This window comes from Amia ocellicauda, chromosome 18 (genome assembly GCF_036373705.1).
Source record: "Amia ocellicauda isolate fAmiCal2 chromosome 18, fAmiCal2.hap1, whole genome shotgun sequence".
Classification (NCBI taxonomy): Eukaryota; Metazoa; Chordata; class Actinopteri; order Amiiformes; family Amiidae; genus Amia; species Amia ocellicauda.
The window spans coordinates 22,872,890-22,895,730 of NC_089867.1; the positions used below are offsets into that span (position 1 = coordinate 22,872,890).

At 41.3% G+C, this 22,841-nt stretch overlaps 2 protein-coding genes and 1 long non-coding RNA gene across 3 annotated transcripts in view; 1 reads left to right on the forward strand and 2 right to left on the reverse strand.

Moving 5' to 3' along the window:
- Nucleotides 1-12,592, reverse strand: part of LOC136713831 (uncharacterized) — a 32,999-nt gene extending 20,407 nt beyond the window's left edge. Inside the window, exon 1 of the long non-coding RNA XR_010804981.1 lies at nucleotides 12,510-12,592. This is a non-coding gene — a long non-coding RNA (uncharacterized LOC136713831). The remainder of the gene's footprint in view (nucleotides 1-12,509) is intronic.
- klhdc7a (kelch domain containing 7A) lies at nucleotides 1,373-6,210 on the forward strand. Its single transcript, XM_066691045.1, has one exon. The coding sequence runs from the start codon at nucleotides 1,527-1,529 to the stop codon at nucleotides 3,936-3,938; it is 2,412 nt and encodes an 803-aa protein (XP_066547142.1). The 5' UTR covers nucleotides 1,373-1,526; the 3' UTR covers nucleotides 3,939-6,210.
- A 2,859-nt stretch (nucleotides 12,593-15,451) lies between the features above and the next one.
- cfap107 (cilia and flagella associated protein 107) lies at nucleotides 15,452-18,727 on the reverse strand. Its single transcript, XM_066691155.1, has 4 exons — nucleotides 18,071-18,727; nucleotides 17,166-17,276; nucleotides 16,387-16,561; nucleotides 15,452-16,144 (listed from the first exon to the last, which is right to left on the reverse strand). Exons 1-4 carry the CDS (start codon nucleotides 18,179-18,181, stop codon nucleotides 15,858-15,860), a joined length of 684 nt encoding a protein of 227 aa, XP_066547252.1. The 5' UTR covers nucleotides 18,182-18,727; the 3' UTR covers nucleotides 15,452-15,857.
- Nucleotides 18,728-22,841: the final 4,114 nt, after the last annotated feature.

Sequence of the window (22,841 nt, forward strand, 5' to 3'; positions counted from 1 at the left end):
CTAGGGGTCTCCAACTCCAACACAAGTTGCTTATCATACCCTATTACCAACATTAAACCCTCTTTTTTTCCTCCCCACATTTGCTTCTTCTTTGCCACCTGTGGAACCATATTCTTTCTCCCCGTGTATCAGTCTCCAACGAAGAATATCATCTCAGGTGTAATTTGTACAATGACTTAGATATGATGCCATTCCCACAAGCCTGCATGTCAACCTATTTCTGAGGTAGAATGAAAATGAACATATTGATGTGTCTGTTTCCTTCCTGGTTCTCAAAAGGTACCCTTAGAAAGTCAGAATGATCACAGAAGCCAAGCTAAATCCATCGCCATTTCCTTAAGCAGCATGAAGTATAGATCTTACAGTATTACCATTAGCTCTCATTTTCTCCTGTGGGTCACATCTCTAGGCTACATCTTACCCTGCCTCATTCACTCCAAAGTCCTCAAATGGGTTTAAGTAATATTCATGTGGTAACCTTAATCTTTATTCCCCCCCTAGATATCTATTTGGTGTCCAATAGACCAACAGAATTAATTACGTTTTTATATATAGAGAGAAATAACACCAGGTTAAACTTGCTTGCCACTTTTTCCCCATAGACTACCTTGACTATACAAAGAGTAATTGGTGTTGATTCTTTATGTAAACCACAGTTAAGGATTATATTATGAAGACATTGTAAATATAATTGATTTGCATAATAATAATGTTATATTTAATCATATGATCTACAATGCAAATAAAGTTTCTTTACATCTTCAATATGGATTTTCTGGTAGCCTGGTGTAGACAGACACTATTAAAATATACAGCATAAATTCAACAGTGAATTAGTACAAAATATTTTTAAAAAGGTCTTTACATTTAGTCCACCTCTGAGAAGCATCTTCACAAAATATATGCTGACTGTCTATCACTTGAGCAGAGCAAACACAATTTAAAGAGGGAAGGGAAGCAAAACAGGCTGTGTGGCTTTGCTTATGCAAACAACTTCTTACTATTATCACCTGACTGTATCCTGGTTTGTTTTATTTTTAATAAATATTATATAATCAGCATCCCACTCCCTTTAAGCAAACTACAGCCCTAGTGTAGTGTAATCCTGTATTTGCACAGTCTTGAAAACGGGTCCTGTGATCAGATTCTCACAACTTTCTGAAGTACAGTTTTTCCTTCGCCAAGAGACTAGTATATGTCTTAACCTTTGCTTTCCAAAAACCACATGAGACAGTCTGTTGTGCGTAGCAATGTGCACTAAGCCCCGCCTAGCAGGATCTGGGATGCAAATCACTAAACAAAAGCTGCGTTCCTTCAGGTGTCAGGTTTAAAGTGATCCTCTGAGAGGACAGGTGAAGGTCAGTGAGGAAAGGCACAGGAGGTGGGATTAGACACGAGAAAGGGAGGGAGAGAGAGAGAGAGAGAAAGAGCGTGTCCAGTTGATTAAATGCAGAAAACTCTTCCCACCCATCAGCTGAGGGAAATAATTAACAAACAGTGCTGGGAAACTTCGTGTCAGCTCGGACATGCCAATAGCTGATCTCCTGGGTGTTCAGTTCGACATGCAGCTGCTGGGCAAGCTGTCGGTCTCCGTGGCGGCTGTGCTGCTCATTTCATGGGCTTATAAATTCTACAGATCCAGGGGGCAGAGGGTTCACCGAAACGGATCAGACCAGAGTAATGGAAATGTACCTCAGCAGGGGCCAGGAGAGGTGACTGCGGGCTCCTGCATCAACTGCAACTCGGAGCTGCGCCCACGACGGAAAAGCCGGCCCGGGGATGCTGACAAGGGGACTTTTGAAAATAAACCTGATACAGGGACTAAGGCATGTGACATAAGTCTGGCAAAGGATCCAAGTGTGCCTGCAGATGTGCATGTGGTGAATGGGGTTTGTCCTGTACGCCAGGGCACTGAAGCGCAGAGCCAGATGCCTGCCTCTGAACAGAACAGTGCCGACGCCACGCAGAGAGAAATTAGTTCCAGTCTTCTGGAGCCCCACGAACAGACTGATAGTTTTGTCCTCAGCAGTACATTGTCACCTCCTGCTGCAAAGGAACTGGGCCGGGCCAGTCCCACAGGCGGGCGATCCCCACGGCTGCTGAGGAAGCTGGAGCCCAGCGGGGCTGGTGTGGGGCGAGAGCTGAGACAGGACCTAGAGCACCCGGGCTCCTACTTCAGCTTCCAGTCCAAGGCCGAGATTAAAGTGGAAGACGGCGATCTCTTGCTGGAGAGACCTGGAGCTGAGCCACTGGAGGTGCGTGGGAAAATCTATGACTACTACGTGGAGTCTGCCTCCCAGTCCATCTCGGATGACAGTGCCTTCCAGTCGCATTTCTCCAGCCCCACACGCAGGCGCTACGAGGACTCTACTTTGCAGGACTCACTTCTGATGGAGCTGGAAGGAACATGGGAGAGGAGACGTGCTGGCAACAGCGGAGGCGAACGATCCGTAAAATCAAGTCCTTTAACGTCCCCCGTAATCACCCGGGATCTTGTTTTCACAGAGGATCCTGAGTTCCACAGTAAAGATGCACCTTTAAGTCTGATGTCCCTTCCTTCTGAGAAGCACAGACACGGCCTCATCCGCAAGGAGAGCATTTCGCAGATTGTGGAGAACTCGGACCTCCAAATCCCCTTTCTGGATCCCAGGGCTTCCACTCCAATGCACAGCAGGCTCAGCTCCAGAACTGCGTCATCAGAGGACCTCTGTCCCAGTCCTGTGAGTCCCTTGACAGACTCTGTGTTCCTTACTGGAACTAGCTTAGAAATGGTGGCTGGAGCCAATTTTCTACAAATGCCCATGGAGAACATAGACAGTTCTGAATTGGAGAGCCTTAAGTGCAAACTGGACTTGGGAAACTGTCTCCAAGCACTCAGCCTGGCCAGAAAGCATGGCATTGATGACCTCCAACAAGCAGTTTTGAAAATCATGTCTGATAACTATCTTCAAGTCTTGAGAGACCCAGGGTTGTACGGGAAGCTGAGAGCGGATGACAGAGATCAAATTCAAAAGCAGCGAATGAAAGGCAGACGATATCTCGTGGTAGCAGATATAGACCCACAAGACTGGACGAGGCCTAATGCAAATGGTGCCGAAGCAGGCCAAAGCAGGACCTCAAGCAGACTCTACTTTTACGATGACTATAAAGACATATGGCATCCCTTGAGCAGCCTTCCTAAAGAGGTCATATCTAAAGGATGCTCCATGTGTACTATGGACAACTATCTTTTCATCGCTGCTGGCTGCCAAGGATCTGACCTCAAGCCGTCTAGAAGCGTCTTCTGTTACAACCCTGTAACAGGTATCTGGAAGGAGATCTGCCCCCTGAATGAAGCTAGACCCCAGTGCAAACTAGTGGCCTTACAGGGCTACGTTTATGCTATCGGGGGAGAGTGCCTTTACACTGTGGAGCGCTATGACCCACGTGCCGATAGATGGTCCTTTGTAGCGCCTTTGCCCAACGACACTTTTGCCGTGGCCCACCGAGCCACAGCATGCAACGGACAGCTCTTTGTCTCTGGGGGAACTTTAAAATACACTCTGCTTCGCTACAACCCCAAGACAGACTCGTGGAAGGTAAGCTTGATCGTAGGGAGTAAAGAGCGAACCACAGAGATGGTGGCCATAAGAAACTTCATCTACCGCTTTGATGTCAACCCTGCTCTGGGTATCAGCGTGTACCGTTACCACGTCATAGCCCGGCTATGGTATGAATGCTCCACCAAGCGCTTACCCTACTGTGCAGCCTTCCAGTGTGCAAACATTGATAACCTGATCTACTGTATCAACCGTCAGTTCACAGTGAGGTTTGTGGCTGATGAGGTGTCTCCTTTCTTCGTGGCAGATGAATTGAAAGTTCTGACAATGGCCAAGGGGATTTTGTTTCCTTTAGTTCTTGTCCTTCCGGAGAAAGAAACTCTGCAGACCAGAGTGTAAACTGAGCAAGGATGCAGCAAATGTTTCATTTTCTAGGTAAATAAGCTCTGAGACCAATGTCTTATTTCTAAAAGCATTTGAGGCTTATTCTTTCTTTTCTAGATATTTCCATTCAGTGACTATACTGAAAATACATGTGTCATTACTATTATTTAAAATATTCAAACAGTTTTTAGCATTAGGAAAAATAATATAAGATGGTTTTATTTAACATGTACCCTTTAACTAATTCACTTCTGGTGCATTGTGGTTCCTTCATAAAATAAGCTAATAAGAAATATCTGGCAGCATGAGAATTACACATAATTTGTTACTTAATTTACTCAACAGGGATGAGCGTACCAATTACAGGCTCAGTGCAGTTTCATAGCACACACTTTGTTAAAAAATTATTGGCATCAATGGACATATTTATTAATGTTTACACATATGCTCAGTGTGTACTGCACATGACTATCAATATACAATTATTAGTTTGGGCATTTCCATTAGCAACAAGTTAATTTTTAATTAGTTATTGGCTCTAGCTTAGCCGAGGTCTGATACTGCATTCTTGAAAAGTAAACAAAGAAGGCAATGACTAGTAAAACTGGAAATGAAACATTTCTAGGTTTCTTGGAGTATCAAGGTTGATGGGTTCGATTTTAGGAAGGAAAACAAATAAATGAATATGTTGGTCTGAAACTTGAATAGAATTTGTAAGATTCAAATCCATGTTAAACAACAGAACGTACCGCAAATATAAACTAATCTGTATGTTTATACTCAATACATCCAGCAATAAAACCATTATTTATTAGGTCATAAACATAACAGTGCAATTCATTAATAGATTGCTTATATTTAAAAGTAGTAGTTATAAAATTAAATCCATTGTATTTATAGTTTTATATTTCCTTTAGCCTGGTGTCCTGCTTTGGAATCAATTTTATTTATTTTATTTTATTTTTAATTCTAAACATGTTCCTGTCAATCTTTCCACATTAATCTGATCAAGCCATGACTCAATATAATAAATGAATAAGTATATAAATGTTAATAAATACAAATGTTTAGCTACCAACGAACCAGTGTTTATATTTCAGCATTTTGCTTTCAACTTAATCGCTTCTTGTGGAGTCTTTAAAAAGGATACCAGGTTGAGTTAAACTGTGAATAAAATGTGCACACAAATGTCTGTCACTAGCTAGGATGGTTACTAACCAATTGCCTTTATAGTGCAGCAAGAGCAAACATCTCCCTTATTAAATAGTGTGGTATATTTTGTTGTATTGAACATCTTTGCATAACTGCACAGGTACCTTCTCAAAATGACAAGATTAGTTGAGCTGAATTCTGCACATAATGTTTAACCATATATTATAACAAATAAACTGCTTATTCAGCAGCAGAAGTTACATTGCATTTATTTTGTTTGTTCATATCAATAGGAATGAATAAAGCAGGATTGTGAATTTAAATACCTTATCCATATATGTATCTCCTATTGTATTCAATGACCTGTGTAAAGTTTATATAAGAATTAAAGGAATGGCTGAAGCTGCTCAAAAATTGTTTAAGGAGTAGGAGAACTGGAAAGACTATTGATAGCTATGATTTCTGTGTTTATGTGTGTAAAACTGCACCTTTTTCAACCAGGACAACACAGAGGTTGGAGAGGTGTGTGTGCATGTGTGTGTGTGTGTGTGTGTGTGTGTGTGTGTGTGTGTTAAGGGAACAGGATGCACTTAACACGAATTAGATGTATGGAAGGAGACACTAGTTTACCATTTTAAACAGTTTCCTCAAAAAAGTTGATGTCAGAAGGGAAACATGCTGTTCTTGAGAAACTGAATAAAATCATTTGGGAATCTGTACTGGTGGCAGTAATTGCCAAAGGAAAACTATTTGAAAGGAGGGAGAAGTAAAAAACAAAGATATCCAGAGAAGTGTGGGACTTGGTGCAGCATGTAATTCAGCCTGTAAACAATTTAAATGCAAAACCACACTGCCTGTAAATACAAAGCCTTTGCAAATATCTTGTGTCAGACAGAAATAGATTTGAATAGAGTTCTGGGACATATAGGTTCCTATTATTTTCTGATCGGAGAAGGTGTGGGGATGTCAAGAGTCTCCAACCACAGAACCAGGAAAAGATAGAGATTCTGAGTAATGATTTCAACTTCTCAACTCACTTGCAACAAAAAAAAACACAAGATTCCTTGACCTGTGAGAGCTCAGCAACCCCCCAGTTCCCAACTCATTAAAATTAAATTGTGTCTGTGAATTAACATCAGTGTTGTGTTTAAATTTTCTTTCTTCGGTGGATCTTCTTTCTCTGTGCTGTTTCCCTTGAATATTAAAATACTTCAGTACATGTTACACAGCCGGAGTCTGAGCAAAATCACCTATATCGCCGTTTCCAGCCTCATATCACAGGTATTTGCATCTCAATGTCAGGAAGCCAGTGAAATGGGTTTTGTACAAGCTGCTAGGCAAGTCAGACACCCTGCCTCAGCTGGCTAAGCATTCCAATATAAAATAAGTCAAGCTTTCTCACCAAGTAGAAACCACACCTAGATAGGGATCAAAATCAGTCACACCCATGTGAAAATCATGGCCTTCCCTCTAAATGACTTTAATAAGGCAGAGGCAAGGCAAGCTTGTCTGTGGAGTTTGTAAAGCTCACTTTAAAATACTGTGAACCCCCCAGCAGGAACACAACCGTTTTGTAGATTGGAACTGGTAAAAGAATAACATATACAGGGGTTTGTCAATTTTGTGGCCCCAATCAAAGCTCAGTTCAGGGGCCCCGCCACCTCTACCTGTCACGACTATTTTACCATCACGACACAGGCGTCTGCCACAATCCTATGTCATTATAAGGATGGGCTACAGTATCATCAGTGCACTCTCATTCTACCATTTGTAAATAGATGGGCTGTGTAGGGCACTTTGTATCACGGACCGAATTCAGGGGGGAAAACGGAACACATTACAAGAAAGTACATTTTAACAAACATCATATACATCTCTATATATTTTTCAATACACTGAAATAGCACAGTGTAAAAAATGCTGCCTCTCGTGCCACTTCAGGTCAGTGGAACATCTTTCCTAGCAACAGGTTTAGCAACAACGATGCTAATAAGTGCGTTTGCTATGACATTGGGAAGCTCTGACCTGGCGTTTTAACACAGGGCATTTTAAATCCTGGTGGTTCTTTTGCGAAATGAAATCCTTCTGACCCTACCTTAAACTTAAAGTTTTCTTGCAGCTACTGTAAAACAAACAAACAAACAATATATATGTGCCTGACAGTACACAAGAACCCGCCACCAAAAAATCTGAAATCAGGAAAAACAAATCAAATGTGTATTGTTTTACTTTATCTGAGGTAATAAGGATTTTGTTGCAACTTACAATTCAGCTTGTAACACTGCTAACAGGCATCAGGGGGCCACCTAGCCCCACTGGGCCCCACACAATTGCTTGGTTTGCGTGTTGGGAAACAACACCCATGACAATATACATAATAATAGTAATTAAAAAGCTGAAAGTTATATTTCCAACCTTTAACAGAACACTACAGGGGGAATTCTCAAGTCCCTGTGCTTCAAAATGACATTATCATGATATATGCTTTGGTTTAAATAAACCCTTCATTAAAAAATGCTTAAGGGTATTGCTGATCTGAAATTTGCATTTTCAATTCATTTGACTGGTTGTATATTATATGCATTCTGTGTCTGTGTGTTGCTGTCTGGGCTGAGTCTTGCTGACTAACTATTCCAGAGGAAAACACACTTCAGAAACTGCTGTCGGTGAAGTTCATTTACAGGGGCTGATCAATAACAAAAGACTGTTTGTCAAAAGACAGATGATATTCTAGAAGAACACATAATAGCAAACACCCGTCAGAATTGAATTGAGGATGATCACATAGTCTTGATACACAGATGGACACTAAACACAAAACAGAGAAGACACTAACATAGTAATGTGTGACCAATTGGCACTGTGAATAATAGACAAAAGCCCCAGCATTAGTATTGGGTTTCTTAATCACAAAAGCTTCTACTTCAGTGTTAATCGATAAAAGAGGCATGTTTTCACTAGACTAGATATTGCCATTTATTTTTTATAGAATGGTACTCATAATTGTGAATTTGTGTCCCATTAGGTATAAGATACTACTTTAGCTGCTTAGGACATGTTTGCAATAGCTCGCTAATGTGTACACATACTGCACTGCCAATGCACACAATCTCTAAATTGGCTCCCAAGCTGCGACATATAAATCACACTGAAATGCTGCGAAATGTGGACGGGTTTTACAATGCTGAGCATCCGTCTGATTATAGGCTATAAACGCCTTACCTCTTAGAATCGGTTATTCATTCAGTCCTGTCTCTTAAATTGAGTTGGCTTAAGGCGGCTTCATCTAAATCTATCACTGCATGTGGCATTAGCCTAGGTCTCACGGTCTAATTAAACTGAAAATTAGGGAAGATTTGATCCCATTTTGATGATGAGGATGAAGATTACTATATCTACTGTATATATTTTCAAATGATACTTTTGGATTTCTATTGCAGACCGAAGGTTCAATAAACAGAGGTGGCCACTGCAGAAACCTATGCTACAATGCATTTTAAAGTAACAAAATTCCCTACTTAGAATGCACTGTGTGTCCACTTTCTTGATCGTCGAAGTACTTGTTAACCATAGGGGTAAATAGGGATTGTTTAGAGAAAAGGCTCTCGTACACCATCCTTTTGCCTTGAGCTTGATTACTCAAAACTCCTCTGTGTCTTCAAACCTCTAGTTTCCCCGTGAATAATTAAACTTGCACCATTTTCCCACTTGAACTCTGCTACACACCTTGTTAATGCGCAACCCGCCGAGTAAACACTTAGTAGTATTAACTGCATTAAAATAGACTGGAGCTGACATGCCCACGTAGAGAGAACGCCAATCTCTGAAGGTTGGCATCTGCAGTCATTTGGATATTTAATCTGAAGTTACACACAACTACTGCATTATATAAAGTTAGCTCAGGAGAATGGCGGTCCCTAAATACACGTGCAACTCTCTTAAGTTATCAATCTCATACATTTCCTCTTTTTTCTTAGACAACTATATCTCATTAACCTTCCAAGTACTAAGGAATCTCTCAGGAGCTTTCACTGAGGTCTTCAGGATTGTGAACAGCGTGAAAAAAGTAAAGAAGCAAACAGTTCATTCCCAGTTGTGTTCACTTCGGACGTTTATGTAAGCACTACTGCTGGAGCGAGAAATCACATGCAGTATGACTTCACACAAATGCAAATCTACTCAAACTAAAAGCACAACACTTCCTGCACTTGGTGCTGGTTTATATAAGAGCCTGCAGGTCATTAAACCTGAAATAGATCAAAATATGAGGTTTTGGGAGTCCTGTTGGCACTCCAGGCTACTCAGACCAAAGCCAGCCCAGAAACCCTGCCCAAGGCATTTTACAGAAAAACAAGAGGAGACAGGCTGAGGAAGGAAGAAATTTTACACATTTGCACTGAGAATGGTGCCTTTATTTGTGGGGGGGGGACTCTTCCTGTCATGTAGCAGAAAATACTGATTTATTTGAGCTGGCTTGATTTACATCATCTGACAAATAAGCAACTTAAACTGGACAAGTATGAAGGGCGAGTGCTTAATATGGTCTGTAGTCACCCATGAGTTCCCATGACCATATCATTGCTGCTGTCCGAGGTCTCTGAAACAAAATGACGGCTGTTGAATTAAAAATTAAAGCTACCTGCAGAGATAGGGACAGTTAAAAAGAGTCATGGATTTCTCTGTGAGAATTTGGTGACCAAACTGGACATGAAATGGTGCCTTTGCATTCGAGAAAATGTCAAGAAAAGCATGTTTATGTAGAAATATTAAAACCCCACAGGAAAACCTAACAGCATGCACATAATCCTGAAAGACAGTCCTTGTTATATTGGTACATCGTTTGAGCTGAACTAGAGGACAATGAAAGGGTTAAAGTAGACTGAATTTCACATGGATCTTTTTTAACAAGAGACTAGTTAAAAAACAGTGACGCACTTGATTAAACTGCCCCAGAAAAAAACATTTTTTATGGAACGCACTGAAAATGCCATAACACCCTGGGACGTATTTCGGATTCGTCTATCTTTCCTTTATCAAACTTTGGTTTCTTAATTAAAATTTAAACAGCTATTAATTGTGAGGTGAGTCCATCTGTTTTCCCTGTGTAATTATAATGAGTCTTTTGCTGATGATGAGCGATCCACTCATTCTGATAGGAAGTTAATTGCTCCTCCCTGATCCTATATGAATTGGTGCAATTCGTGTAAATTGTCTATTCCCCCACCTCCCAGACCGAGTTTAAAGAGCTAAGAGAGAATTATTCTCAGTGTTTAAACCTTCATTAAGTAGATTCCTACATTAACAGTCTTTATTCTCAAATAACACTGAGATCCTATATAATTGTCTTGCATAGTGCTCACATTCGACTGTAATACAAAATCCTGAATGTCAAAGAGATTATAGTTAAAATAAAGTATGCAAATCTTTGTGTGCAACTCTGTTTCATCTAAACATGATACATTTTGCATATATTTTTATTGTAAATTCAGACTTTCAATTTAGCTCCATGAAGTTGCCCCCACCACTTACAGCACAAACGATAAATTGCATATTATTCATTTGTGCTACGTTTGTGCTGGTTTGTGCTGCTTTGGTTTTGAAGATATTAACATTTATTTATTTTCGGTGAGTGATGTCACTCAGCCCCCCCACAACAACCGATTCAAACCAAACATATCTCTTTCGTTTGTGCTACGTTTGTGCTACATTCGTGCCATTGAAAGTTTTAACCATTATGCTTTTAAAGTAATTGATGATAATTTATAACACAAGTGACATCACTCAGCTCCCCCATAACAACCAATTCAAACCAAACACCTTTGTTTGTGATACGTCTGTGCCGGTTTGTGCCAATGAAATCAATGTTTCAGCTATTTTACTTTTAAAAATATAACAAATATATTTATAAAACTATAATGAAATTATAATTAAATTAATAGAAGCAATTGAATATGAAAAACAAATACCGTATTTAACAAAGTTGTTGTGTTTTTAAATTTTAAATTAAAGCTTACAAATTTTTGCAATTGCAAAAATTGTCACATTGCAATATTTCACATTTTGAATGGGGGTGGGGGGTAAGTATTCGAATAGTCGAGGACAACAGCTGTGGAATTATCAATGATCAAAATATTTGTCATGCACATCCTTAATAACCATAATTCTCATGCTGTGTCACCGGCACATATGAAAGAGAGGTGTTTGGTTTGAGTCTTGTTGTGGGGGGGCTGAGTGATGTCACTCATGTAATAAATAATCATCAATAACATTAAAACCAAAATAGTTAAAACATTAGTTTCAACGGCACAAACCGGCACAAACAAAAGAGAGGTGTTTGGTTTGAATCGGTTGTTGTGGAGGGGCTGAGTGACGTCACTCACCAAAAATAAATAAATGTTAATATCTTCAAAACCAAAGCAGCACAAAACGAATAATATGCAATTTATCGTTTGTGCTGTAAGTGGGGGGGCAACTTCACAGAGCTTTTCAATTTCCTAAAGAGCAATTTGCTTCCTTGTTGTGATCACGGTTTCTGCTGTGACTCTGTTACTAAAGTACTAAAGTATATATTCTCAATCCTGGAAACCTGTGTCTTGTTTACCCAAGGATATGCATACTATAACATGAAATACGTCTGCAGAGCCTTGCAAAACGGAAATCACAGAATGCATGTATTACGGGTCCCAGCATTGAAATAGGTGTAAAATAAGTAACACAAACTGAGACTTTGTAGTAGTTGTGAGCTGAATCGGTTTAAAAATAATAATTATATAAAACTTCTGCGTTGTTTCTTATAAAGATGTTTACCAAACTTAATTTTCTACATTAAACATTCCTTCAAAAATTGCGTCTACCCCTTACAAAGATGGCCTTCCGTGCTGTTTTTCCCGCGCAGCTCTACGTCACAGCTGAAGGGGCGGCACCGGAGGGGCGTTTCTGCAGATCAAGCAGCAGAAGCCGGTCTGTCGTACTGCGCATGTGTACGATCGGCCCATGAAGGCGGGTTTACAAGGAAATGGGTCGGTGCCGAAAACAAGTCTAAACTGAGTCAGTACGTCATCTGGACCATCTCTTAATTTTAATCATAACCCGTTTGTAACAGAGACTAAAATAAATTAAAACTCCCATATAAATCACGCACTTAAGGTCTGCTCGGCTCTGCCTGCGAGTCACTGTAAACATCCGCATTTATTTAGCATCAATGGATAAAAGTCTTTACGTTTCATTTTCAAAACGCAAACGTGAGTTTAGTTCAATATTATTAGCACAATAACAATCCAGGCCGCATCGATATTGTTTTGGTAATGACGTTGTTTTAAACACAAATATTGCGCACTATTAGCCTGGAATATAGGTATAGACAACTGTATACTGTTCACTTAACATTTATACAACAGAAGCATTGCTTAATTAAGAAAAAATGTAATTACTGACCTGTACAATAAGCAAACGGAGACTGTTTACTTGGTAGTGACTCGTTTATCCCCAGCAGAGGAGCGCCTGAGCCTCTCTCGCCCCCTGCTGCCCGGCGGAGGAACTGGCGGCAGGTCTCTTCTGCATGGACTCACACCATTGCAAGCCTTTGTGACCTTTAATCCGTAATTACTGATCTCAAAAATACAATTGCTGATTCAGAAATACAGTTGTTGATATCTGAAATTGTATTCTTCATATCAACTATTGTTTATATATATATATATATATATAAATGCATACCTAATGGACAATTCAATGTCACAACGGTATTCCATTAATTGCTGGTATCAGTAATTATGGATTAAATGTCACAACGGAAATTGAACTAGAAAAAAGAAATAGGTATAGATATGTTGTGAGCCCCTTACACATGCGACACAAATGTTGTGTATCACACAGTTCTTGATTTGGACTCTAGGCCAGTGCTCATCAAACCTGGTCCTGGTAGGGACACACTGCCCTACAGGTTTATTCCAGCCAAGCTCCCAATCACTTAATTGAACAAATTATTTGCATGATCATTAAATATAAAATGATATAAGAAAATCAAACTTTGTGTAAGATAAACTAATTCAAAAAGTCTATTTAAGCACCTTATTAGTTCAGTTAGCCCAGGGCATAGTCTAGAGTTGAGAAGCACTGCTGTAAACTAGGGATGAAGTGGTGTTGTAGAGAAACTGAAAAGTGTGTTTGGAAATGTCAAATTGAAGAGGTTCTTTACAGTGGAATTCTCAAATGTACTTTAAGGTAAAATTTAATCAAAGCTTTTCAACTGAGCCCTGAACACTAAGGAAAACGTCAGGCAAGTCCCCAAACAAACAGTCTCAGTTTAAACCACTTTCTAAGCTTTCAAAATACCTGCTGCTTGTTTGTTTTGTTTGTTGTGTTGTTGTTGCTAGGGTGCACACTCATATGGAGCAAGTTGTGCCTTTTGAAACAATGCAACCAAAGCAAAACAAAACCTTTGATAACTCCTTGTTGTCAACACAAAAAGAATCCAAATACAAATCAATATATTTATTTTAAGAGAATAAAATATCTGCAATTTGAAAACCTATTCTATTTAATTTTATATATATTTAAATATACATATTGTATATATATATATATATACACTCACCTAAAGGATTATTAGGAACACCTGTTCAATTTCTCATTAATGCAATTATCTAACCAACCAATCACATGGCAGTTGCTTCAATGCATTTAGGGGTGTGGTCCTGGTCAAGACAATCTCCTGAACTCCAAACTGAATGTCTGAATGGGAAAGAAAGGTGATTTAAGCAATTTTGAGCGTGGCATGGTTGTTGGTGCCAGACGGGCCGGTCTGAGTATTTCACAATCTGCTCAGTTACTGGGATTTTCATGCACAACCATTTCTAGGGTTTACAAAGAATGGTGTGAAAAGGGAAAAACATCCAGTATGCGGCAGTCCTGTGGGCGAAAATGCCTTGTTGATGCTAGAGGTCAGAGGAGAATGGGCCGACTGATTCAAGCTGATAGAAGAGCAACTTTGACTGAAATAACCACTCGTTACAACCGAGGTATGCAGCAAAGCATTTGTGAAGCCACAACACGTACAACCTTGAGGCGGATGGGCTACAACAGCAGAAGACCCCACCGGGTACCACTCATCTCCACTACAAATAGGAAAAAGAGGCTACAATTTGCACAAACTCACCAAAATTGGACAGTTGAAGACTGGAAAAATGTTGCCTGGTCTGATGAGTCTCGATTTCTGTTGAGACATTCAGATGGTAGAGTCAGAATTTGGCGTAAACAGAATGAGAACATGGATCCATCATGCCTTGTTACCACTGTGCAGGCTGGTGGTGGTGGTGTAATGGTGTGGGGGATGTTTTCTTGGCACACTTTAGGCCCCTTCGTGCCAATTGGGCATCGTGTAAATGCCACGGCCTACCTGAGCATTGTTTCTGACCATGTCCATCCCTTTATGACCACCATGTACCCATCCTCTGATGGCTACTTCCAGCAGGATAATGCACCATGTCACAAAGGTCGAATCATTTCAAATTGGTTTCTTGAACATGACAATGAGTTCACTGTACTAAACTGGCCCCCACAGTCACCAGATCTCAACCCAATAGAGCATCTTTGGGATGTGGTGGAACGGGAGCTTCGTGCCCTGGATGTGCATCCCACAAATCTCCATCAACTGCAAGATGCTATCCTATCAATATGGGCCAACATTTCTAAAGAATGCTTTCAGCACCTTGTTGAATCAATGCCACATAGAATTAAGGCAGTTCTGAAGGCGAAAGGGGGTCAAACACAGTATTAGTATGGTGTTCCTAATAATCCTTTAGGTGAGTGTATATATATATATATATATATATATATATATATATATATATATATATATATATATATATATATATATATATATATATGCTGTATATATAATATATTTCTCAATTAGATGGTAGTTTCCAGAACAAGATCTTACTCTACAAATGAATGTGTTTTAAAATGCTGTCTGCAAAACCAAGGCCACAGTGATGCAGCAGCAAAACCACACAACCGCTAACATCAAAACAAGCTGGTACAAAAACAGTGTCGTCCTAGTGTACTGTAGTGTTGTGTAGCAGTCCAGCAATATCTGCACACAAGATGGCAGTCAGGGAGAGACAGGTGGAGGGTCATCGGTGAGCTGACAGCAGGAGAACTGAGAGGCACAGAACTGGCCGGCATATGGACCTTTGATCCTCCTGAATTAATCACCAAGCGTACAGGGAGGTAGAGAAGTCTCTCATTCCCCTCTCGCTCTCGTAATCTGTCACCTGCTGCTCCCTCCTCATCTGTTTCAGCCAGGGCTGCGCAGACTGTCAGCGAAGACAAGCTGGACACCGCTGACACCTAGAGGCTGCTCTGTAATGGGTATTAACAGGGAGAAATGATTGCTAAAGTAGACGGCATCCAGAGAACCGTGGAGCTGAGGTGTGAAAAACACAGTTTGGGAATCATGACATATTGAAGGGAGACCGTATCTCTTATGCCACCTTCAATTAAGGTTTTACAGAGTTGGTAAAAGTTTCTAAGTTTAGGTTATGGTATGTGTACTTTTAGTATTTATACAGCATTTCTCTCCTATATATGAATAACAATATTTAATGATGTACAGAATGCCTGTGTGTCTCTTCTGAACGAAAGGCACTATATTAACTAATGAAGTAAAGCACAGGAATATGGCAACTGGATCCCAGGTTGAATTTCTTTAATAGTGTATTTCTAGCACAGTTCTTGACTTCTGAAAGCAATGCTGATCTCTGTGATCGATGGGTCAGTCTAGGCGGTGCTCTGGGCCGCAGTCCCACCCAGCGGCACACAAGGCAGGCTGTCGGGCACCTGTCGGCAGGGTCTGTCCTTCAGGTCCAGATCCTTGTTGACTCTGTTGTGGATGTGCAGGTGGCTGGAGAGCTGGCGACGGGCAGTGGCGAAGCGGGGCTGGGAGAAGGCCGCGGAGGGGTGGTGTGGGAACGAGGTCCTGTACACGCTCTGGAGCCGGAAGGGGGCCTCCTGGCGGTTCCACCGAGAGAGGCGCGACTGCAGGAGCCCGAAATTGGTAGGAGGATCTTGGAGAAATAAACGACAGGAAGGAAACACCTCTGAATCCAGTGTCTCAGCTCCCTGGCAAGACATACGTATATATGGTGCATTCAATAGCTTTGTCCTGTTGTTTTATGGTTGGGGCTTGGCAGGGGTTGCCGCTCCCCGGGGTGCTTTCACAGAGCAGTAGGGCCAAATTCAGCCAATATGAGGCATTGTTAGTGTCAATGGAGGTAGACAAAGCGAGCAGCTATCTCGTGCTACCTACCCTGCACGGGGTGGTCTGTCCTCTCGGGCACCCAGGCCAACTTGTCCCCATCCCAGGAGCGTAGAGGGGGCAGGGTGCAGTTTCCCTTGCGGTTATACACTTCATCATACAGAGACACCAGGTAGTGAGAGTGAGGGGGGCTGTGATGAGAGAGAATTAGCTTCTGGGGAAGACCCTAAAAAACCCGGTAAACCCAGAAAAATCATTATTATATTTCACCAGCGGTATCCCCCACCTGTGGTTAAACCCACAATTCTCATCTCAGGAAGCCAGAGTCCTGACCACTACACTTTTTAAATGTGACAGTCTCCTATTATGCCCTTTTGGCCAATCTGATATCTATCTGACACGAGAGGTTCATAAATTAATTATTTTTCAGGTTCAATTTTTTGTATGACACGCATTAAAAGTTTGCATTTAAACTTTGGGTGTTGTAGAGCAACACCAAACGAAAAGGAAATCATATGTAGCCAGATTAACAGTAGAAATTTACTTTGTGTCTATTTTGTGGGTTGAGAAGACACATAAAAAGACAAAATACTTTTAGAGAAACTTTTCCTTTACCTCTGAGAAACGTCAGTTTTAAAAAAGGTAAAAGTACAATATAGAGCCAGGAGGTGCAACTTGACCAGCCACCAATTAAACATCAGCATTTCAGGGTGGAAAGGTACAACATGACATTCCAGACAATTAACATATTCAATTGGCAAGGAATGTTGCAGAGTCTAGATGAAAGTAATTGGGGAAAGATGGGCATCTGACTGAGATAAAGGGGGTACCTCTGCTCTCCGAATGGCTGCACTCCTCATTATAGTATCGGGCCGGCTGTCTCGGTGGGGTCGGTAGTCCAGGCGGTGGCTGCTGCTGGCAGTCTGATGCTGTCGATTGAACTGCAAAAACAAAGCGAGGGAAGCGGGAGGAATGCACAGGGAGAGGGATGAGACGGATCCCAGAGACATGACAGCTTCACTGTGTTCTCGAGCAGCACATTCACATCACATTTGTGAAACATCACTTCGCCTGAGCCCAAGACAAAACTGCAGGGTGTACTCCATCAAAAGGGCGATACTGCCAGGCCTGCTGTACCGAGGAGAGCCTGTCATTCATTTTATTTTGTTTTAACTTGAGTAAAATGCTGAGGTTCAGCTGTGCCGTGTGAATAGAAAGATCTGCATTTCACAATGTTCCCAGAAACCAAAATATTCCTCAGCAGGGAAAGATCCGAACAAGGTTTTGACCCAAAGGCAGCTGAAAGTATTGTCTGTTACCAAAAAAAAGAAACTCATAAAGGAAAATGATGGGACAGATTTACTCATTCTCATTTGAGAAGCTTAAATTCCATGTATTTGCTCATTGAGTGGTTAATGAACTGTGACATACTTTGTGTAAACACATACGGAGGGCCAAGCGATAGTGTCTAATTGGGCAGTTACAACACAACACTAACAGCAATAAAATATCGGTAATATGCTTGCACTTTACTATGAATTAATATTAGCTGTTCAGTGCTTTGGTGTATCTTTAGATTAACCCTTCATGTTGTATACATATATGAAAAGACTGTAATTCCATGCGAATACACTGACATTTGTATATGTTTCTAACAAAAGAAATTTTATCACCTAAGGCTGTGTTAAAAACAAGTTTGAACACAGTCTGTCTGTACTAAAGGCATACACCATACCTGCAGCCTTTCTTCCACCCAGTTTCCAAGGAGAACTTTATTAGAATACTTCTGCTCTATTCTCCAGCCGGGCATCTTCCACTTGTGAGGGTCGCTTTGAGCTCCTGCCATACCTGCCCACTGCACAACGTTAACTTCAGCCTGTTCAGAGGTGTCAATACCAGAGCTGGATTTCAAACCTATGAGTCATCAAAACTGGCAGGAAGAGATACGACTTCTTCCCACTTGTGTCTGTGAATTTAATTAGAAAAACAACAGGGTTGCCATAGACACAACAAACATCCTCCCCTGGCAACGGCATTTCTAAGCTGCGGTCAGAGGTCGAGTGAGAAGGCCTGCTGGAACTGAGCTGATGTCACTCACGAGCGGCTCTGAATCTTCTACGTGCTCCGCAATTGTTCTATTATCGCAATTACTTTGAAATTGTAAAACCTAATTTTTGATCTTGTGTTTACTTTAGGTTTGTTGCTCTTCATTTTCATTCTATGACCCAAAGTAGATCCAAACACTTTAACTTAGTTATATGGTATTTAAAACATGGTAGAATCATGAGTCACCATTGACTTGTGTCCCATTTCGTTCAAACTTTTTCCAAGCCAAGGTAAAGAAAATCAAAAAGTACCAGTTTGTAGATCCAGTATGTTTTTGTATGTACACCGATCAGCCATAACATTATGACCACCTGCGTAATATTGTGTAGGTCCCAAAACAGCCCTGACCCATCGAGGCATGGACTCCATTAGACCTCTGAAGGTGTGCTGTTGTATCTGGCACCAAGATGTTAGCAGCAGATCCTTTAAGTCCTGTAAGTTGCGAGGTGGGGCCTCCATGGATCGGACTTGTTTGTCCAGCACATCCCACAGATGCTCGATTGGATTGAGATCTGGGGAATTTGGAGGCCAAGTCAACACCTTGAACTCGTGATTCATCAGACCAGGCCACCTTCTTCCATTGCTCCGTGGTCCAGTTCTGATGCTCACGTGCCCATTGTAGGCGCTTTCGGCAGTGGACAGGGGTCAGCATGGGCACCCTGACTGGTCTGCGGCTACGCAGCCCCATACGCAACAAACTGCGATGCACTGTGTGTTCTGACACCTTTCTATCAGATCCAGCATTCACTTTTTCAGCAATTTGAGCTACAGTAGCTCGTCTGTTGGCCTTCCCTCCCCACGTGCATCAATGAGCCTTGGCCACCCATGACCCTGTCGCCGGTTCACCGCTTTTCCTTCCTTGGACCACTTTTGATAGGTACTGACCACTGCAGACCGGGAACACCCCACAAGAGCTGCAGTTTTGAAGATGCTCTGACCCAGTCGTCTAGCCATCACAATGTGGCCCTTGTCAAAGTCGCTCAGATCCTTACGCTGCCCATTTTTCCTGCTTCTAACACATCAAGTTTGAGGACAAAATGTTCACTTCCTGCCTAATATATCCCACCCACTGACAGTTGCCGTGATAACGAGATTATCAGTGTTATTCACTTCACCTGTCAGTGGTCATAATGTTATGGCTGATCAGTGTATGTTATTGCTCAGGGTGTATAGACACACTAAGGACATATTATTATACTGGAAGTTGAATAATATATGTTACAAATAGCTAATAAGTGTTGCCCCTAGAAAGGTTTCTTCTCGTGGTAAACCTAAATTAGTATTTCACTGAGGTTTTTACAAAAGAAAAAACAGATAACATGCCACAGGTTAACAAACTGTCCAGTTAAACTCTAAGAGATATCAAGATAAATTGAGAGGAGGTACTAAAGGGAGCAGCAGAATTAAAAACAAACAAATCACCTGGGCCAGATGGTATATTTCCAACAGTACTTAAAGAAATTAGGGAAATTATTCATAGGCCGCTAACTAAAATATTCCAAATGACACTTAGAACAGGGGATGTGCCAACTGACTGGAAGACAGCAAATGTCAAACCAATCCACAAGAAAGGGGACAAAACTGAGCCAGGAAATTACAGACCAATCAGTCTCACCTGTATTTCTTGTACAATTTTGAAACAAATTATTAGACAGAAATTAGAAGAGCATCTTAATGAAAACCATATTCTTGGTGATAGTCAACATGGGTTTAGACGAGGAAGATCATGTCTTACTAATTTATTGGAGTTTTTTTGAACATGCAACTGCAGCTGTAGATCATGTGAAAGCATATGATATGATATACTTAGATTTTCAAAAAGCTTTTGATAAGGTTCACACCAAAGACTGATCCTCAAATTGGAAGCTATAGGCATTCAGGGTAATGTAAGTAGATGGATTATGAACTGGCTGATGTATGGGAAACAGAGGGTGTCGATTAGAGGAATTGCCTCTAACTGGAGTGAGGTTGTTAGTGGAGTTCCACAGGGATCAGTACTAGGGCCCTTGGTTTTTCTAATCTATATTAATGATCTGGACTCTGGGATAGTTAGCAAACTTGTCAAATTTGCAGATGATACTAAAATAGGTGGCTCAGCAGATACAATCTTGGAAGCACAGGCTATTCAAAGGGACTTTGTGGACAAGTGCAAGGTAATACATGCAGGTAACAAAAATATCCACTATAATTACACTATGGGAGGTACAGATCTAGATGAAGTATCGCATGAGAAAGACCTAGGAGTCTATGTGGACTCCTCACTTTCTCCATCCAAACAATGTGGGGAAGAAATAAAAAATGCAAACAAACTGTTAGGGTATATTGTCAGAAGTGTAGAATTGAGAACAAGGGCAGTGATGTTCAGACTGTACAATGCACTAGTTAGAGCTCATCTGGATACTGTGGACAGTTCTGGGCTCCACACTTCAAGAAAGATATCGCTGCTCTAGAGGCAGTTCAGAGGAGAGCAACCAGACTTATTCCAGGTCTGAAGGGAATGTCCTACTGAGAGACTGAGGAACTGAAACTTTTCACCCTGGAACAGAGGAGACTAAGGGAGACTTGATTCAAGTCTTCAAAATCATGAAGGGCATTGACAACATCAAACCAGAGGAGCTTTTCCAGATCAGCAGGGACACACGCACCCGGGGACACAAATGGAAATTGGGCTTCAAGGCATTCAAGACAGAAAACAGGAGACACTTCTTCACACAGAGAGGCGTCACAATCTGAACAAACTCCCCAGCGATGTGTGTGAAGAGACAATTTGGGAACATTAAAAAAGAGACTGGATAGGATCCTTGATCACTTAGTTATTAATGGACACCCAACAAGCACAATGGGGAGAATGGCCTCCTCTCGTTTGGATACTTTCTTATGTTCTTCTGCTTATTGTTCTTCGAAATCCAGTGTACATTCGTGACCGTGATGCTCATGTTTTTCCTTTAATGTGTCACTCATCTGTGTATATATACTGTGGGGGAAAAAAGTATTTGATCCCCTGCTGATTTTGTATGTTTGCCCACAGAAAAAGAAATGATCAGTCTATAATTTTAATGGTAGGTGTATTTTAACAGTGAGAGACAGAATAACAACAAAAAAATCCAGAAAAATGTATTTCAAAAAAGTTATACATTGATTTGCATGTTAATGAGGGAAATAAGTATTTGACCCCTTCGACTTAGTACTTGATGGCAAAACCCTTGTTGCCAATCACAGAGGTCAGACGTTTCTTGTAGTTGGCCACCAGGTTTGCACACATCTCAGGAGGGATTTTGTCCTACTCCTCTTTGCAGATCCTCTCCAAGTCATTAAGGTTTCGAGGCTGACGTTTGGCAACTCGAACCTTCAGCTCCCTCCACAGATTTTCTATGGGATTAAGGTCTGGAGACTGGCTAGGCCACTCCAGGACCTTAATGTGCTTCTTCTTGAGCCACTCCTTTGTTGCCTTGGCTGTGTGTTTTGGGTCATTGTCATGCTGGAATACCCATGCATGACCCATTTTCAATGCCCTGGCTGAGGGAAGGAGGTTTGATGCGGTGCAGTTGTCCTGTCCCCTTAGCAGAAAATCACCCCCAAAGCATAATGTTTCCACCTCCATGTTTGACAGTGGGGATGGTGTTCTTGGGGTCATTCCTCCTCCTCCAAACACGGCGAGTTGAGTTGATGCCAAAGAGCTCGATTTTGGTCTCATCTGACCACAACACTTTCACCTAGTTCTCCTCTGAATCATTCAGATGTTGGCAAACTTCAGACGGGCCTGTACATGTGCTTTCTTGAACAGGGGTACCTTGCGGGCACTGCAGGATTTCAGTCCTTCACGGCATAGTGTGTTACCAATCGTTTTCTTGGTGACTTTGGACCCAGCTGCCTTGAGATCATTAACAAGATCCTCCCGTGTAGTTCTGGGCTGATTCCTCACCGTTCTCATGATCATTGAAACTCCACAAGGTGAGATCTTGCATGGAGCCCCAAACTGAGGGAGACTGACAGTTATTTTGTGTTTCTTCCATTTGCGAATAATCGCACCAACTGTTGTCACCTTCTCACCAAGCTGCTTGGCGATGGTCTTGTAGCCCATTCCAGCCTTGTGTAGGTCTACAATCTTGTCCCTGACATCCTTGGACAGCTCTTTGGTCTTGGCCATGGTGGAGAGTTTGGAATCTGATTGATTGATTGCTTCTGTGGACAGGTGTCTTTTATACAGGTAACGAGCTGAGATTAGGAGCACTCCCTTTAAGAGAGTGCTCCTAATCTCAGCTCGTTACCTGTATAAAAGACACCTGGGAGTCAGAAATCTTGCTGATTGATAGGGGATCAAATACTTATTTCCCTCATTAACATGCAAATCAATGTATAACTTTTTTGAAATGCATTTTTCTGGATTTTTTTGTTGTGAT

Excerpts from the sequence above, each read along its gene's own strand:
- klhdc7a (XM_066691045.1), top strand. The coding sequence starts at position 1,527 with ATGCCAATAGCTGATCTCCTGGGTGTTCAGTTCGACATGCAGCTGCTG.
- cfap107 (XM_066691155.1), bottom strand. The coding sequence starts at position 18,181 with ATGGCAGGAGCTCAAAGCGACCCTCACAAGTGGAAGATGCCCGGCTGG. Across the intron at positions 17,277-18,070 it reads GGGTGGAAGAAAGGCTGCAG|TTCAATCGACAGCATCAGAC; the intron begins GTATGGTGTATG and ends TTGTTTTTGCAG. Across the intron at positions 16,562-17,165 it reads CAGCCATTCGGAGAGCAGAG|GGTCTTCCCCAGAAGCTAAT; the intron begins GTACCCCCTTTA and ends CGGGTTTTTTAG.